This window comes from Chelmon rostratus, chromosome 3 (assembly GCF_017976325.1).
Source record: "Chelmon rostratus isolate fCheRos1 chromosome 3, fCheRos1.pri, whole genome shotgun sequence".
Taxonomy (NCBI): Eukaryota; Metazoa; Chordata; class Actinopteri; order Chaetodontiformes; family Chaetodontidae; genus Chelmon; species Chelmon rostratus.
In genome coordinates, this window is record NC_055660.1 from 11,042,430 (window position 1) to 11,060,191 (window position 17,762).

A 17,762-nucleotide genomic window follows, 5' to 3' on the forward strand; every position below is an offset into this window, starting at 1 on the left:
GTGACGGTTAATTTAATCTTCGGGATGTAAATATCGATTTATCGTGTCTTAATCTGCTACTCTTACGTTTGTGTTATATGAAGTACACGCCTAAAATAAAGGAACCTGACTGAATTTTATCCAAACTAAAACAGAAAAAAGAAATAAACGGGTGGCAAAATTGTTTTAAAACTTTATTTATAGTCTGAAAATGGATGATAATAATGAAATGATAGAGGCACACGTGTGGTGTATGCTTTTTTTCCCCCGCAGAATATCGAGGCTCTTACATGTGCGGACTCTGGGGTAGTTGTGGGCCAGCAGAAAGCGCTCCACCCAGTTCTCCATGTTCTGCAGGACCCAGCTGTGGGCCAGTTTGTTCCTGGGAGTCTGGACAGCCAGCCAGTCCAGACACTGAGACGGGTTGTACTCGATCACCTGAGAGGAAGAACACAAACATACATGAAGACAAGCAGAACAAACAAAGGCACTGAGGCTAGTCTGCGTGAGACTCAGGTAAATACTAACAGATTTTTTCGAGCAAGCTGATGTGCGCCTGCTGACTAGACGGACATAACTGAGAGTGTTAGGAAAGTTCACCTGAGCTGAAGTCTACTTCACTGAAGAGAGTTTATTCTGAACATGAGAACATGAGCATGTTTTTAACAGCTAAAGGCACTGGTTTCATCTGCACATTTTTTTTATCTTTAGTGTCTTTGTCAATTTATTTGCTACTTTGTACGCAGCCATTTTCTTGTAAAAAAAAAAAACACCTTTTATTTTAAGAAAGGTGGGTAAAGAATGAAAACAAAAGAAAAGAACAAGGGGAGGTTGCTCATAATTAAAACACCAAAACTAAAACTTCATCAATTATTGTGTGTCGCATATAAAATAAGCTAAAGCCAAACAGATGATCTTGATTTCACTGGATAACAGCTTCATTTTAAATATGGTGCCACATTAAAAAACACAGATATAAAAAATGTGAAATCTGAAGATGAACCACAAATTTGATTTCTGTGTTGTGACACTATCTTAAGCCTTTTACCTCCCAGATTCTCTGGAGGATGTAGGAGGCGAAGGAGGGCATCCCCGGGGGTCCGCCCGCAAACTCCATCAACATCGTCAGCAGCTTGAAGAAAGGATTGGCAGCCTGGTGGAGCGACGTGAAAAAGAAGACTGTTGATGAGCCTCATGTAGAGCTACTTCATACTCTCATTTAAAATCATCCAGCGTACGGCCGCAACAGTAGTAACTGAGAATAAACTCATGTGAACGTGTTTGTTCACTGTGCTGTGTTTTCAGTTTTTCATTGATTTGAGTAAAAAGTCTGTCCCGCTCACCTCAGGAGTCAGCTTAGCGATGGAGGTGAACAGCATCGACACGATCTGTCAGGAGAGAAATAAGCATTCAGTATCTGATAAATCATTTGCACTGCTGGCTGCAAATACTAATGTTTGTCTAAGTGCCGTTTTCAAAAACCAGAACGGAGAGTTGCAAAGTATCAGCTGTAATATGATAGTGACATATAATGACAGAAGGCTCTTGCTCAAAACACAAGAATGCACACACACAGTGCATTCTGGTCTATTTCTGCCTCTGATGGGTTTCTCTATGTATTACTGTTGGATGTCACTGACAGAAGAGATTTAAAGTTGATGTTTCTACTTTTAAGCTCTGCTGGAAGTTCTGTATACTTTAATCAGGCTGAGGAAACATACGTAACAGCTTTAAACAGCCCAAAGTACACTAAAAATACAATTTAAATGCTCAGAGCAGATTTTTCTTCCCCTGAAATGTCTCCTTGAATCGGGTCAAAGTAAAAAAACATTCAGCGCCACATGATAACATATCTATTCCCTCTTTTCCTTTTTATGATACATAATATTAGAAACATCTGTGGCGATCAGTTTGACATGTTTGGTGTGTTAGGAAAACTTGAAACAACTGGTGTTTGAAAAAGCCCCAAATGCACAACATGTGTTGAAAAGAAGGACTGAGTAAGTAAATTTAACCTCTTCCAATCTGTCATTTTCTGTGTGTATGTGTTAAACTTACGTGCTCAGCCAGGCGGTTGTTATAGCGACAGAGGCTGAAGATGAGGTTGCAGGTCTGTCTGATGTTGATGCCGTCTCTGATGTGCTGGAAGAGGAAGGGGAAGCCTTTCCCTCCGGTCAGCGCCGCCATGTCGCTCTGGGACAGAGTCAGGTGTCTGCAGGGCAGAAAGAGAACCAAAGATTTGTCTTCAAATCTTCAAAATCCCGCATTAAAGAGAATATCAGTCCCATCAAATCCTGAACTCGTACCTCTCAGAGCGAGACTGCTCCACCAGCAGAGCGATGAGGGCGATCATCTTCTCCAGAGCGGCAGGACGATACTTCTCCTCTGCCAGAGACAAGATGTCTTCCTCCTCATCCTCCTCCTCTCCCTCCTCCTCTGATAGCACCTCCACCTGAGGCTGAGGGAGGATGCTCATCATTTACTCTGTTCCTTCTCATAATCACAATACTTACATGTCACTAAATACCACAAATCTATCAGAGGGCTACAGGCTTAGTTATCACGTACCAACAAGGAAAGTAAATAATCAAGTAAAATTGAGACCTCAATACAAACACTGTGGTAAATAAACACAGTGTGTTGTGAACCATAAATAATCAGTGTGTGAACTTACATTCTCAGGGCCTTTGGTTCCCATGTAGAAATGCACCATAATGGAAATGGCTTGTAGTGACAATAAGAACTGACTCTGCAGACACAAAACAGATGATTGACTTCTCTTACATAAGATTCATTATTTTTTAACAATAACTGCTCAAAAATAATAAAATATGGAAATAATTTGATTACATTTTTAATTAAAACAAACAAAAAAGATGAAAAAGAAAAAAAAGCTTTTGTGGTAATTCATTAACAGCTTCTCAACACTGCAGTTCACACAATAATAAGAGTGACACGTAGCTCAGAGGATCCTTGAAGAAAATATGTTTATGTCAAAGCTTCATATCTAAAAACAGGAACAGAACCTGATAGAAACACTCACTTTTCTGACTTCATTAGATTCACTTGTCTGAGATCTGTGCGTGTGCTGCTCCTCAGTCAGAGGCAACAGAACTCAGTATGGTTTTAAGATGTTTCTAACAACAGCAGTTAGTAAAACTGATGCCTTTGGATTAGAGAACACCTTTCAGACTATAAAATCAAAGTCAGAGTCAAAGTTCAGACCGACCTCCTCCTCTCCCATCTTGGCGAACTCGTAGAGAAAGGCGAAGTACTCGGTCAGGTGTTTGCTGTGGGGCTTGACGCCGTGCTCCATGATGGACAGGAGGGTCTTCACAAAGCGAGTGACGCAGGATCGGCTGCCGATGTCCTCCACCGGACCGTCCATGTCGTCGGAGCTGAAACAGGAGGAAAGATCTTTTCAGGGCAGGTTCAAACTAATCAGGACACAGGTGGGTTTTGCTCGGCTACTGTCCGACACGTTTTAACTATCGACTGTCGCCTTGGATGCATTTTGCACTATGTCTCGGCTCTGCCTGTCTGTCAGTAATGTGGTGCCACAAATCTTTCTCAGAGTCCAGAGTGACACTGAGTGACACGAGGCTCCTGTTTGGATCTCTGTTGCCATCTGATACCACAGACACAACACTGTCTGTTTGTGCTGCACACGTCTAATGGCACAACTTAACTGACTTTCCATTCATCACTGAAACTGATCGTTATTTTTGCTTCAAAAATTGAGTTCTTTCAAATATACTTCATTGTGTTGGAGATTCCATTCCTTCAATAGAAGTTCAATAAAAACACTGGCATGCAGAACTACAAGCATCTCACTGACGACGTTTCAAATATCTGGTGTGAGGAACTTTCTTAGAATATTAAAATCATTTGAAGGGAGGGAAAGTCAAACAAGAATGCCTCCATTACTTATTAAGTACAAAGAACCATAATTTAAAATCTAAAGCTTGTGTGTTTTGATTCTCTTACCCGTCCTCCATGCCTGGCTGCAGGTAGAGGTGAGCGTGAACCGGACGCAGCCGCTGGATGACGTGAATACACAACCTCTGGAACATCTGGAGGACAGAGGCAGAAGTGTCAGTGAGATGAGACAAAATAAAGATTTAAATTTAACCACTTTACTCATTAAAACTTTACTCATTACATGCCTGATGGGAAAATCTAAGGGTAGAGGAGTGAAAAATGGAAACCAGGTTACGGTGAAGTTATATCAGATAAATTACTCACTTGTCTGACAATTTGATTGGGGCACTTTATGAGGATCTGCATCGGCCACCAGTTGTCGTCAGCCATCCGATCCAAAAACCACTGAAACAGATGAAAGCATAAACAAAAACAAATGAGTGTCTATACTGTGTCCAACAGAAACGCCATGTCAAACATACGAGATGAACCAAAACAACAAAAAGCTACAACACTGAGGTAAAACAAGCTGCGAACCTCGCAGGCAGCCTGGCTGTTGTTGAACTGTTTGGTCAGGAGTTCAATCCACTGCAGCATGGTGGGCTAGAGGTATGAGGGCAGGAAAAACACATCAGTCAGTTCGTCTCCTCTGTACAGACACTGTGCTGTGTGTCAGAAATGAAATGTCCTACAATAAGCTGAGTGGGCAGTACCTTCTCCTTGGAGTGAATAAAAGTCTCCAGGACGAATGAAGTGCTGAGCTGCAAAGAAAAGAACATTTACAGTAAAGAAGAGAACTTTTATGACTTTTAGGTGATCTTTGGCTGTTGTGTTCAGGATTTAAATTTCAAAATAAATACACAAAAGCACTGTGACAAAAAAACGTCACGTCATGAGGACATTTTTTTATTGCTAAAGAAGCATAATTTTTGGTTTTCTTAATAACTATAACCATGCTTAATTGTTGAAAATTGAAAATGAAAATTTCCCTTTCGCCGTAGAAAAGACAGCTAAATTGTCTCACCTTAGCAGTCATGAGGGAGACTGCTTTCGGGTCTGGTAGAGTGCTGGGGATGCTGCTGCAGAGCTGCCACATGAAACTGAAAAAAACAAAGACAAGCAATCATGGAAGGTGAGCAGTGATCATCAAATATCAGGATTCATCAGTTCATTCTGTCAGAATAATTAAGTAATAGATCTGATACTCACCCAAAGTAGGTGTGTTCAAATATATTTTTATCCTGGAGAAACTGCATGTTGTCGTGCCAAATCCACTGAGAAAGAGAGACGGAAATGTAGATTTAAGATTTAATCATAAATATCAACGTATTTAGATCATTTAAACCTTAAAAAGTAGGCCCACTGTACCTCCAGCAAATCAGGAGAGACATCAAAACTAAAATCCTTCCCATTCTCCTCCTCCAGCTCCACTCTCTTATAGAAGAGCATGTAGGCACTGTGTGTCTGCAAGATCAATCAATGCTTCATTATTACCTTCTGGACATCATGTGGTGATGAGAAACTAAACCAGATAAAGAAAAAACAGCCTGGAAATCTTTTTTACCTTCTCAAAAGAGAAATCCATGAACTTGTCTGTGACGGAGTCGTAAGTTTTCGTCTGAAAGGCAAAACTAAAGTCAGTGAAGTCCAGAGAGACAGATGAGTTCACCTGTTATGTTCATGTAACTGCAGCTCGTACCGTCATTTCTCCACCGAAGCACTCCGAGGCCAGCTGGGCCGAGTCAAAGGATTTCACCTCTGCGTCGTTGAACAGGTACCTGCAAGAAGCGCACGCCTCGTTTTCAAATGCAGCTACACCTATGAGCAACCTAGATCTGGTGTCTGGGTAATCAGTCCGTATAACTAAAAAACAATGACCACTTAAACGTGCATCTGCGCTCACCACTTGTTGTTCTTGTAAGCATGTGGGTTGACGATGTCTCTAATGAAGCTGTAGTAATGGCCGCCGTCTGCTGTGCCGGTGTGGACTGTGACTCCGATGAGGTCGTACTCGTAGCTCTCTGTGACTTTTGACTCGCCCTCTTCCCGAAAACCTGCAGCACAGGACAAACACCGCTCCGAATTCAAATGATATCCACACCAGAAAATTACTGAAAATGTTCCGGTCTAGTTTTCCCTCAAGATGTAAGCAAAACAAACACTTTTCAGCAACTATTAGCTCCATAATACTTCTCATCCTCAGTGTTTTGTGGTGTTCGGACGAACCCTCTTTGCGCTCTCCTTTGCCCATGAGGAAGTCCTCGGTATAGGGCGTCATGTCGAGGCGCAGCGGGAAGGAGAAGTGGGTGTTGACCTTCTCCTTCATCATCGTCACCATGTTGAAGGTGTATCTCATGGTGTTAAAACTCAGGATCCGAGGAAGCTTTTTGAAACAGGCTCTGTGGGAGGAGAGACGAGAGTGAAGGGAGATTAAACGATTTATCACGCAGGTTGAAATCATGAACAAGTGTCCAACTCCTGTTAGAGGGTTTCAGGATTGTTTTTTTTACAAACAGATTAATTCTGACCTTTTCTCTGCGCGGACCTTCTTGCCACACTGGGAGCAGGTGTACATGTTGTCGCCCTCCAGAGTGTCCTTGATGGTCACCTCATCCAGAGATTCCTGAATAAAGACAACAGCAGCAGAATGAAATGACAGAATGTACTTAAAGTATAAAGTACTCATAGTGCAGTAAAATGTTCCCTGTCAGTGTTTTTCTTATCTCTGATGTTTGAGGATCAATATTACTGCGGCATTAATGTGTATGTTGCATTTCACAGCTGTAGATGTTTAAGGTTGAGCTCATTTGAACTACTTTATATACTGTTGGCTAGTTTAATCTACAGCAAAGCATCATATTCTATAAGGTCATCATGTGTTTATAGTGTGTAGTTTAATGAGCTCAGAGAAATAGCCTGTTTTCAGCTTTGTGACGTTGCACTTTCCAGCTGATCCTAGAGCAGGCATGTCAAACTCATTCCATAAAGGGCCGTGTGGCTGCAGGTTTTTGTTCCAACCAAGGAGGAGCACACCAGGCCAACCAATCAACATCAAGGGATCATTAGTTATCAGCTGAAGACTGAGATCAGCTGATTAATTGATTGCAGCCAGGTGTGCTCCTCCTTGGTTGGAACGAAAACCTGCAGCCACACGGCCCTTTATGGAATGAGTTTGACATGCCTGTCCTAGAGGCTATTTAAAAAGTTTATTCAGCTGAAAAAGGAGGAAAATTATCTCAACCCATAAAGGAACATTTCATCCTTTAGTTTATCAGAGATCTTCATCTGGAGATACAGGGTTTTCACTGGACAGGAAGGGGATGAAAAACTAAAATCTGAAAGGATCCAGGACAGTATTTGTCCCTGTGATGTAATGGAGAAGAACTGCTGAGTCATTCCACCACTGGCTGATACTGCTGTGTTTTGTAAACTCACATAGATGTTCTTCATATCTGCCACTTGACATCTGACGGTGTAAAACTCCTCTGCAGTCTGACTGACGTGGTCACAGTCCTGCAGGACAGACAGAAGCACAAAGTGTCAGTAAAACTGTCAGTAACTGAAATTCAAAACCTTATTTATAACTCTTGAATTTAAGACCTGTACTTTAACCTCTGCACGGCATTGAAAAATGCATTCTAAAGATATGAGGTAATTCATGTTTAGTGTACAATCAAGCCTTTAAAAGAACATATCATTTATACCCTAAATTCAACATGATTATTATACATGTTGAAATACTGTAAAAGCGTATATAAAATACACCAAAAATGAAATTCTATGTATAAAGGGAAAATGCTCAAAATAATCAAAGGACAATTCAAGTAACACTGAAGCTGAGAGGTGTACTTAAGAGCTTTTTTTATGGTCCTCATGATGTTCGAGATCAAAATAAACCAAATTTAAGTTCAATATTCCTCATTTCAAATCAAATTAATCTCCTCAAACTTACCAGAGAAACCACGTTGTTGGTGATGACGCCTCCAAACAGAGTCTTCACTGTGTTTTTCTGAGAGAACGCACAAATAAGACACATTTGAGCACAAGTATCTTGTGTTTAAATTAACTAAGGCTTGGTTCATATTCTTATTCAAACTGTTCTGTTAAACATATAGAACAAACTGTCTGTTTGTCTTCGTTTGTACAGATCTGCTGACTCTTGTGCCTTATGTGTGTGCATCTAATTTGCATATGTACTTTTATTCCTCTAACTCCAGAAGCATCGATTCAGTTAAATATCAAGGTTTCGGAGGTTTTTTATGACTCCAGTTATTATTGCATAATTCTGTAAACAAGAAATGTGTTGTCGTGTGTGTGTGTGTGTTTCTGCCACTTTCAGGGACATGTTTGAGACTAAAGACAGACCAACTTGTTGAGACCTTTTGTACAGACATTGTGAAAACTGTCTGGACAGAAATAAAAGTGATTCTGAAACACAGAACAATAAGTCTGCGTCTGTTAGTGAGGATCTGTTATCACTCTGACTCGTGTCAAGCTGTGTGTGTTTACCAGCTCCTGGGACATCTCCTCTATCTTGGTGATGAGGTCTGTGAAGAACTCGGTCATGTCCTTCTGCTCCCCAGTGTTGAGAGGCTGTTTGTCCATAGTGTAGGTTTTACAGAACGGCCGAGGGTTGTACGCTTTCCTCTCACTCTCCTGGACAGACAAAGCATTGGACAGAGGAAAAGACAAGCTTAGATGAGATTAGTCAAACTGTCTGTAGAGTGTCGCAAACTACCAACGTAAACAAGAGTTTGAAATTATAACCTTTGTTTATTTAACTGACATCAGAGAACAATATTTCACATTTTACTGACAGATGCAAAATCAAATCATTTTCTTTAGTCTTCAGCTTGTGCTTCATGATGAATCTGTCAAAAACATAATCACACTTGAATATACGGCAGCTGTTGCACATCTGTATAAAAGCTCAATGAATTTGACGTAAAAGTATTGTTTTAACGTATAAATGTCTGACATCAAGCTGCATCTCCACAAATCTACAAGATGATGAAAAATCATCATGAAATCTTTCACTCTGTTCTCTGTGGCGTTATCAAAATCCAACGTAGAGGATGACGAGCAGAAATGTAAGACTCACCATCAGATATGTGAACATCTTCTGCAGTTCCAGCAGTGTAGTCTTGTGTTTGATATCCTCAGCATACTGCACAGACACACACACACAGTGAGAATCTACAATGTTCTGAAAGTGAATAATGCTGTCCTAGTGTGCTCTGCTCTCGGTTTGTCTCGCAGGCTCTGACCTTGGCAGTGAACACGGCCTGGCGGGCCTCAGGGATCATGTAGAGCTGCTGGATGGTGGAGGCCAGGTAACAGGTTGCTCCCAGGTTAGTCAGACCCACAAAGCGACACTCGGCCCGAACATCATCGTGGGGCCAGTAGTCCCACTTGTACGGGGCATGAGAGGCTAAAAGAAGAATGACGGATGTTTTCAGTGTTTTTTTTTGGTACAACAAGACTGTCCTTGTGCACCTGGTGGCACTTTTGCCTTGTGGTAATAAAAAAATGTCCCTGTTAAAACCAACATTAATCAGTATTTCTGATATAAGTAAGAAGTGTAACGTAATGGAGGTTGTTTGCAGTAATGACTGTACCAGTCTCTCCAGCATTAATCCAACCACAGGGACAATGTCTCACAGAAACAGACTGGAGTCACTGTAGCAAAGCTCAAATTGAGTCAGATCATCGTCCCAGAGGACTTCTGACACAGAGTGTAGCTTGCAGACTAGTTTCCTACTACAACAGTCAAGTGAATATTGGACTTGCATCCATTAGGTGGACAGAAAGACCAGTACAAATAAATAATGTGATTTTGTGTTGGTGTATGTGCAAACACACAGTTCTCATTTGGATTTCCACACTTTATAATCCAAAGGTTGTGGTTTCTGGATACATGACCTGTGGTGCAATGTTGTCTATGACTCTGTAACTTTTCAATAAAATCATTCTGTCATTAAAAAAATATCCAATAGCAAAGAAATGTCTAATTTAAACAATTGGGCTTAAGAAAACTTACAGACCTAAAAGCAGTCATTTTGAACATGCTGGAAACATTTCATTCCATAAATCTGTTGCTCCTATCACTCAGTCTTCTCAGGGCTGGGAAAGGACTGGTCTCCCTGGTAACAAACCGACCACTTAAAACAGTGAAGCACCTAGTGTCCTCACCCTGCATGTGCTGTGACATGACCCAGTTGTGGAGCAGCCGGTAGTTCTCCACTGAGCCCTTCACCGTCTCCACCAGCAGGTCATAGGCAGCGGCCCGGGCAGCGTGCGACTTGCATTTGGGCTGAGCGCGGTCTGCCAGGCTGGGCAGGAGGAAGAGGAGGTTGTGGACGTCCCGCAGGAACTCCTGACCCTCGCGGGAGAACTTGAAGGGAGGCTTGTGTTTAAGGACGCTGGTGGCAAGACGCAGAAGGCCGGTCAGCCCGTCGTCCTCAATCGTCCCGTCCTGCTGGTCCAGGATCTCACGGCTGGAGGAGAGAAGAACACTGAGGTCAAGTCGTTTCTTAAAGAGCTCTTCACGTCAGATTTCTGTGCTTCCCTGTTCCCTGTGATTTCATTTCATGAACAAAAGTTCCAACGCAAACTGTTTACAGACAAAATCCAAACTTTAAAGTCTACATTCTTTATGTGAAAAGGTGAAAGGAAATGTTATGTTTACAGGCAACTTAAGCTGTAAATTCATTGGTGCTGAAAATAATTTCATGGTAACACCACCGCAACAGAGTCCGACAGGTCAAGAACACAGCCAGACTTATTTTTAGCATCACAGCTGCATTTCCAGCTAAAGGCTGCATAACTGCATACTTTTCCACCATTGAATCAGACTTTCACTTTCTCCAGCGCTGGCACAGCACTAAAACAAAGTGTGGCTTCTCTAGGCTAAGAAATAAATGTTCCACACATAAGGTTCCTCAAAAGGTGTCACACCTGCAGGCAAGTCAATACACTAAAACATCAACCCTGCTACAATTCACTGTGTATAAAATTCCTGTATTTAGTTATTTGATTGTCTGACCTCCTGATGCAGTCGGCGAGGTGCCGAGCGAGGGCGTCCAGGTCCAGCAGGGTGGTCTGCATCGAGCCGGCCAGCGACAGAGAGGGAGAGACCTTCTGTGAGTTCAAACAGACCAATACTAGCAACAGTTCAATAAAACATCACAACAATTCTATCAACTGGGGTTGCAGCGGTAACGGGTTCATTGTCTGCCATGGTATATCATGTACATTTTTTATCTACAGTACTGAATTATATTACTGTTCACTACTGTTACTATTTACTGTGTATTTCTGTAAAAACTATAAGACGCAATATTTTGTGAAATTATAAGAAAAGTGTTTGTTCAACCCAAAAAACATCAGTTTTCATTCCTTTAAGGGTCACTGTAACTGAAAATAATAATAAAAGATAACAACAACAATTGTGTAATATCGCATATCGTTAAACTGATTATCTGAGACGGTTTTCAGACCGTGAAAATCTCAAATCTTTGCAAACAACAGTTCATCACTTGTTCAATAAACTGAATCTACAACCCAGATTCCTAAAAAGTTGGGACTTTGTCTAAACCATAAGTAATACAGAATGTGATAACTTGACAATCCTTTCAAACATACCTGTGAATATTCTCATTCATCCAGGTCATTGTAAGCTTTAGGGCATTCAATCGTTTGCAACTGGACCTCGTCAGTTTGTCTTAGAAGACGTTTCGCCTCTCATCCGAGCAGGCTTCATCAGTTCGTACGCAACCAGACTAGCTAACTAGAGCTGAACTGATGAAGTTTCGGATGAGAGGCGAAACGTCTTCTAAGACAAACTGACGAGGTCCAGTTGCAAACGATTGAATGCCCTAAAGCTTTCAAACATACACTCAACTGAACATTACAAAGATAATATATTTAATGTTTGACCTCATCAACTTGGGTGATTTTTGTAAATATCTGCTCATTCTGAATATGATGTTTCAAACAAGTTGGGACAGGAGCCACAAAAGACTGGAAGTTGTGGACTGCTCCAAAAACACCTGTTTGGAACATTCCACAGGTAAACAGGTTGATTGGCAACAGGTGATAGTATCATGACTGGGTATGAAAGGAGCATCCTGGAAAGGCTCTGTCGTTCACAGGCAAGGATGGAGCGAGGTTCACCACTTTGTGAACACATGATTGTATATAGGATGTTAAACAGTAAACAGTTTGTTTGGAAATAGTCGTATTAGTATTAATTTACTTTATTTACGTTTTACACAGAGTCCAGACTTTTGTGGAATCAGGGTTGTTTCATCAGCTTACAGATCAACATGATGGTCAGAGCTGTTGTGTAGGGTTCCCACCTGGCTGGCGTCTTTAACGTGGATGTTGTCGATGAGTTTGCAGAGCAGCCAGAAGTATTCCTTACAGCCCGTCCGCAACAGAGGCTCCTCTTCATAGTCCTCCACCTGCAAATACACATTACCATGAAATTCCCTTGTTAATAGCAATGTACATGCATTCTACATTCAGTAGCCTCCTCATAAATTCAACAAAATTCATTAACATTATTAATTTGAATTTTAAAAAAAACTTGTCTGTGGCTGCTGAGGATCTCTGCAACTTCTGAAGGTGGCCAGAAGTTACTGATCAGCAGCAGGAGAGTCGACTGAGTATTTTTGTGTGTGGTATGTTGTCTGTTGGTGCTTTAGATCTATCAGGTTGTTATTTATTATGGCTCTAGGGTTCAGAAAGAAAACGCTCCTTTGAAGGCTACAGAACTGAACGCATAATCTTTGTCAGACCTCAACTCCGACTGGCAGTCAAACCACTACAACATGCATGCCAATGGTTTCACATTGTTCCCATACAGATCTACAGGTGGTATTAATGTGCCAAGATATATAACAATGCTAAAACAAAGACAGGGAAGAAGAAGGCTGTGTCAATATTTGCTAGCTTGCGAACAATAGAGGGCCCAATCCCAATGTCCACAGATTTGCAGACTTTGAGACGCTATGCGCTGTAACGTTAAACACGTGGGTTACAAGAGGAAGCCCGGGAACATAAAAAGAAAGAAAGAAAGGAAATGAAAGGATAAAGGATCCACTGAAGGAGCAACTACAAGAAAAATAAGCTTACAGGTCGTACATGTATAAGATGCTGTTTAGGCAAAAAAGGGAAAACAGATTATTTGACAATTACCTCTCGTTCAACTGTAAGGCAAAGGAATACGTTCAAAGGTTCAATTTCAACCCCTTTGCTGCCTGTTGTCCTCCGTCTCTCTTCCTTTCTAATCTGTTGTCTAATAAAAGCCAAAAAGCCTATATAAAAAATATATATATCCATATTGTGTAGCAACATTGGGATTGGGCTCAACCTGAAAATGTTTGCAAATGTTTTACGAGGAAGGAAATGCATTGAACACATTTGTTTGACCTCAAAGATTCACACAATGAGTTTTTGTGAATAAAACTGAATGTAAACAACAGAATTGTTCGTTTGTCAGAAACTCCAGAGGGCGTCTGTATTGCACTGTATTCAGAATGTGTCCCAGTCTCTCAAGCATTAAACCAACCAGAGGGAAAATGTCTCACAGAGACAAACTGGTTTCACTGTAGCAAAGCTCAAATTGAGTCAGATCATCATCCCTGAGGACTACTGACACAGAGTGTAGCTTGCACGTGAGTTTCCTGTGCATGTGTACTTTCCTCTATGGGGTTCAGTGAGTGTGTGAGAGTTTGCGGGACCCACCCGTAGGGGTTTGAGGGCCTGTGCATCGGGCAGGAACTTGAGGAGCGTGGAGGCAGCGAGCAGCAGGAAGGATCTGTTGATGGACTCTCCTCCCTCCAAACCTGAGAGGGAGAGCTTGTAGAGGCCGTTACACGCCTCGTGTCTCACGGCCGGCTGAAAACAATAACGACAGCAGGTCAGACAACAAACTGATAAAAATGTTTAGTTAACATCTACAATCAATTTCTTTACGCTGATCCACAGTTGTGATGCTGTAATTTTAACTTAGCTCTTCTTCTGTGTTGTTCATACAAGCTAAGCTCACATGAAGGTACAGTTAAATGTGAGACTGTTAGGCTTGGTATTCCTGTCACTAGAAATTGCATATTTAAGGCATCACCATCAACTGACATTGATTGTGACAACTTGCATTCACAGCACCTGTTTTAATTATTAGAAATAAAATGTGTGATTCACAGGAAATGTTCAGCATTTTGCTTATTTGCTTTCTAGTGATACGACTCCAGATAAAATAGTCAGATTAAACAAATGAGACATAACATGTCAATTAATGAGCCTTAGTGGTGCTGCAGGGTGGATTTGATTACTTTTCCCCTCAATGTGTCTGGGACATGAAGATGTTTGGACTGGCTCACCTCGGGCACCAGCAGGGTAAGTTTCTTCAGCCAGTCATGAAGGTGGTCGCTGTCGGCCAGACTGGACTTCACTGTGGAGGAGCAGTGAGCCCAGCTCACCAGCAGCCACATGGAGTAGTGAGTCACTTAGGAGAAGAAAAAAAAAAAAGGAAAACATCACCTTCATGTTAAGGCCAACATAACAGCTTGCCAGCAGATTGTTTCCTTTTTCTGCATCATGTCTATTTCTGTTGTTTTTATTGACTTCGGAGGCAGGATTTGTTTCAGGGTCAAAGATGTTGAGAGAACTGATCATTGCATGAAGATCATCATGAATGCCAGATGTTAATAAACATCATTTTTAATAAGTTCTCACCTTCGTGACGAGACCTGTGGTCAGACTGAGCCTTAAGAACTCTGTTGAATGAAAAGACAACACGTAAATTATACTTGATAAATTTTAGATACCAGAAGAACCTGTTTTGTACTGTTGTGGTTTGTCACCTGTGTGCGAGGTTGTCGTAGGTGTAGGCCACATTGATCAAACGCTGGATGAGGTTGGTACCCTGTACGAGGCTGAGGAACACCTGGAAACCAGCAGATAGATAATCAGTCCCAGACAGTTGAGGCGAATCGCTGCTGCTTCAACAATCAGCTGTTTGCTTTTCTAGCCGGCGGAACATTTACCTCCGTCAGCCGGGGGATGTGCAGGCCTTTCCCATGCTCTACGGTGGACTTGCGGGATTTCCCCGGCCACGCCCGCTTGCGTTGGCTGTCGGCGAGACCAGACCAGGAGAAGACGTCGTGGTAGGCCAGGTCCAGGTCTGCTGGGTCCACCGCAAACTGGCAGATCAACTTGAGCAAGCAGGCCAGGCAGTCCAGCAGCCACTGCGGAGGAGACAGAGGGAGAACAAGATGAAAACCAGACACACAAAGATCCCAGAAGTGGCTATGAGATGATCCAACATGCACATGCGTTCAGAAACGGACAAATCAAACCATTCCTTCCATTTACACTCAGATTATGAAACTGTGTCTCCACCAGACAATTCACTCAAAGGGATCTAGTCTCTCTCACCACAGTCCAAGACTCCTGGTCTTTGGGCTCCAGGATGCCTGAGTTGAAGATCTCCAGGAGCAGCTGCAGACCTCCAGACGAAACAAACTGGAGCAGAGAAATAAAGAATTTACAAAAAAGAATTTGAAAAATGTACTGTTGGTGTTGTAACTTCTTTAAAACTATACATAAAACACTGATATATTGTGGTGGACTGCTGCTTGTATCTTGTGGTTCCATTTACATCTTTAACAACTACTTACATTTGAAAGAGTGGAAATCAGAAAGAGGATAAAGCGGGAAAAATACAGTTTCTGAGTTTCTCACTGTCTGAACAACAGATCGATGTGATGTGCTGTGTTGTACCTTGCAGCTCCACGTGTTTTTGCTGTTTTCTATCTGATCCTCACTGGAGTCATCAGAGTCTGGATACAGATCACTGTAGCTGCCCTGGAAACACACACACACACACACACACACACACACACACACACACACACACCACACACACACACACACACACACACACACACACACACACACACACACACACACACACACACACACACACACACACACACATATATATACAAGTCTGAAAAGCTGTTGATGCATTGTGTGCATGTTTGTATGTGTAAGTGACAGATTGATTATCAGATTACCAATATCTAATATTAGCCAATATTAAATATCGCTGAAGAATCAGTACCGATGCTGGACTTGCTAAAAACCTTTAATTTGAACTCTCTTGTACGTGATGTTGTTCATGTACATAGAATAGATAAGCATGATTAAAGGGTCCTTTAAAGAGACACTAATCTTTGTCTTTACTGCTTATTGTGCCTTCACATTGTACAAAGTAAAGCAAAAACCAGAACAAATTACAAAACCAGACACTATCTATCACAACGTCTTTACAAATCAGTGTTTTTCTCACAGTGGACTCTCGGTGGATGCGCCTGTTGGGTTTGCCCAGAGCCTCGATGATCTCCAGAGCGTACAGCAGCTTGTGGGGACTTTTAATCCTCAGCAGCTCCTTCCAGCACAGACCCTCCCCATTCTACACACACACACACACACACACACACAAAAAAAACAAAAAAAACAGCTCAGTTAAACTGTGTTGGAAAGAAAAAACACAGAGCAATTTGAATTTGTGGCTGCATTGTCCATTTCCTCCTCCTGTAGGTTTAGAAAGAATCCTCTTCTCCGTATAAGCTTACTGAATGTTGGTGCGAAATGTCAGCTGGAGAAATACATTCTCTCTTCGATTCTGAGGGATTGAGACCAGGATTTGCTCTTTTCTTATTCTACCATGTAAGTTGTTGTAATGGCTCACCGTGTCGTCGGAGATGTTCTGGAAGGCCTGCAGCATCTTGGGACATGTAGGAAGCAGCATCAGCAGCTCCCAAACCCGACGAGACAAATTCTCTGCATGGAGGTGAAGCTCTTCACACCGCATACTCTGCATGGATTATTATTATATATATTATTTTGAAGCTCATATAATATTTCCACCCTGATTAGAAATTGCTCTGCAAACAAGAATACTTCCAGCGTGACACAGAGAGGTAGAAACACCCACCTCTGGGTTTTCGTGGACCTTCTCGGTGTTGGGGCTGGGCGGTTTGAAGCACGCCAGCATCTCCAGCAGGTCGAACAGCGTGGTGAGGTGTGGCTCCTGGAGGAGCAGCAGCATGGGAATGTGCTCCTTCTGGGGAGGAGGCAGACAGGAGGCTGGCAGCTGGATGCCCTCACCCTTCCTCTCCCTCCGTGGTGCTCCCAGAGACACAAACACCATCTGGGATGAAACAGACAATTATGATAATTCATCTGTGTTGTATGTTTGTGCACCTACAGGAAATCTGGACTTTTGGACTGACTAAAAGGAAAACTTAAATATGAAACATCTTTTATTTAGATCAGAGTATCTAACACAACCGTTCTCCAGCTTGTTCTTGCTTGTTTTTCAGATATTGTCCAACATCAGGAAAGAAACCTGACATTCACCTGCATGTCTTTGAAGCCCAGCTCATGCAGGGTCTTCTCATCGTAGTCTGTGGTCAGCTCGTGGCCAGAGGAGATCATCCTGACTGGTCCCATCAAACCACCTGCAGGAGACAAGACAGACTTCACACAACAGCTCACAAACAAACAGCTTCAAACAAGAAGAAACTACTGACAGCGAGACAACTGTTAAAGTGATCCAGTGATGTTTGTTAGTATGTAAACAATGAGAACGGGAGGATCTGTGGGACCTGGAAAGTCTCCCGGCTGCCGGCCGCTTTGGCCGAACTCCTGCAGCTGAGCCTGCTGGTTCATCTGCTCCTTCTGCAGGTTCTCATACCAGTGGGTCACCTCAGCTCGCAGGTCTGCTACCTGGTCGCTGGGATACATCTCGATCGTCATCTGCAAAAACACATACTATAAATGAATCTGCT

At 42.2% G+C, this 17,762-nt stretch overlaps 1 protein-coding gene across 4 annotated transcripts in view; it reads right to left on the bottom strand.

Moving 5' to 3' along the window:
• Nucleotides 1-17,762, bottom strand: part of usp34 (ubiquitin specific peptidase 34) — a 55,468-nt gene that overhangs the window by 7,374 nt on the left and 30,332 nt on the right. For 2 of the 4 annotated variants that reach the window (XM_041964511.1, XM_041964493.1), the window contains exons 26-64: nt 17,580-17,730; nt 17,332-17,432; nt 16,907-17,122; nt 16,661-16,786; nt 16,259-16,381; nt 15,688-15,771; nt 15,343-15,429; nt 14,952-15,152; nt 14,769-14,851; nt 14,641-14,681; nt 14,286-14,410; nt 13,651-13,803; nt 12,261-12,365; nt 10,946-11,001; nt 10,093-10,397; nt 9,168-9,331; nt 9,002-9,067; nt 8,410-8,556; nt 7,853-7,909; nt 7,336-7,413; nt 6,429-6,523; nt 6,127-6,299; nt 5,804-5,954; nt 5,600-5,678; nt 5,465-5,518; nt 5,269-5,364; nt 5,110-5,174; nt 4,925-5,000; nt 4,614-4,661; nt 4,438-4,503; nt 4,225-4,305; nt 3,967-4,052; nt 3,209-3,377; nt 2,654-2,728; nt 2,286-2,437; nt 2,038-2,191; nt 1,323-1,367; nt 1,028-1,132; nt 270-417 (exon numbers count right to left, since the gene is read on the bottom strand). In XM_041964511.1, the coding sequence (XP_041820445.1) occupies nt 270-417; nt 1,028-1,132; nt 1,323-1,367; nt 2,038-2,191; nt 2,286-2,437; nt 2,654-2,728; nt 3,209-3,377; nt 3,967-4,052; nt 4,225-4,305; nt 4,438-4,503; nt 4,614-4,661; nt 4,925-5,000; nt 5,110-5,174; nt 5,269-5,364; nt 5,465-5,518; nt 5,600-5,678; nt 5,804-5,954; nt 6,127-6,299; nt 6,429-6,523; nt 7,336-7,413; nt 7,853-7,909; nt 8,410-8,556; nt 9,002-9,067; nt 9,168-9,331; nt 10,093-10,397; nt 10,946-11,001; nt 12,261-12,365; nt 13,651-13,803; nt 14,286-14,410; nt 14,641-14,681; nt 14,769-14,851; nt 14,952-15,152; nt 15,343-15,429; nt 15,688-15,771; nt 16,259-16,381; nt 16,661-16,786; nt 16,907-17,122; nt 17,332-17,432; nt 17,580-17,730 (4,387 nt within the window). Of the gene's footprint in view, nt 1-269; nt 418-1,027; nt 1,133-1,322; nt 1,368-2,037; nt 2,192-2,285; nt 2,438-2,653; nt 2,729-3,208; nt 3,378-3,966; nt 4,053-4,224; nt 4,306-4,437; nt 4,504-4,613; nt 4,662-4,924; nt 5,001-5,109; nt 5,175-5,268; nt 5,365-5,464; nt 5,519-5,599; nt 5,679-5,803; nt 5,955-6,126; nt 6,300-6,428; nt 6,524-7,335; nt 7,414-7,852; nt 7,910-8,409; nt 8,557-9,001; nt 9,068-9,167; nt 9,332-10,092; nt 10,398-10,945; nt 11,041-12,260; nt 12,366-13,650; nt 13,804-14,285; nt 14,411-14,640; nt 14,682-14,768; nt 14,852-14,951; nt 15,153-15,342; nt 15,430-15,687; nt 15,772-16,258; nt 16,382-16,660; nt 16,787-16,906; nt 17,123-17,331; nt 17,433-17,579; nt 17,731-17,762 lie in introns of all 4 variants that reach the window. The other 2 variants (XM_041964501.1, XM_041964484.1) reach the window with 1 other exon arrangement.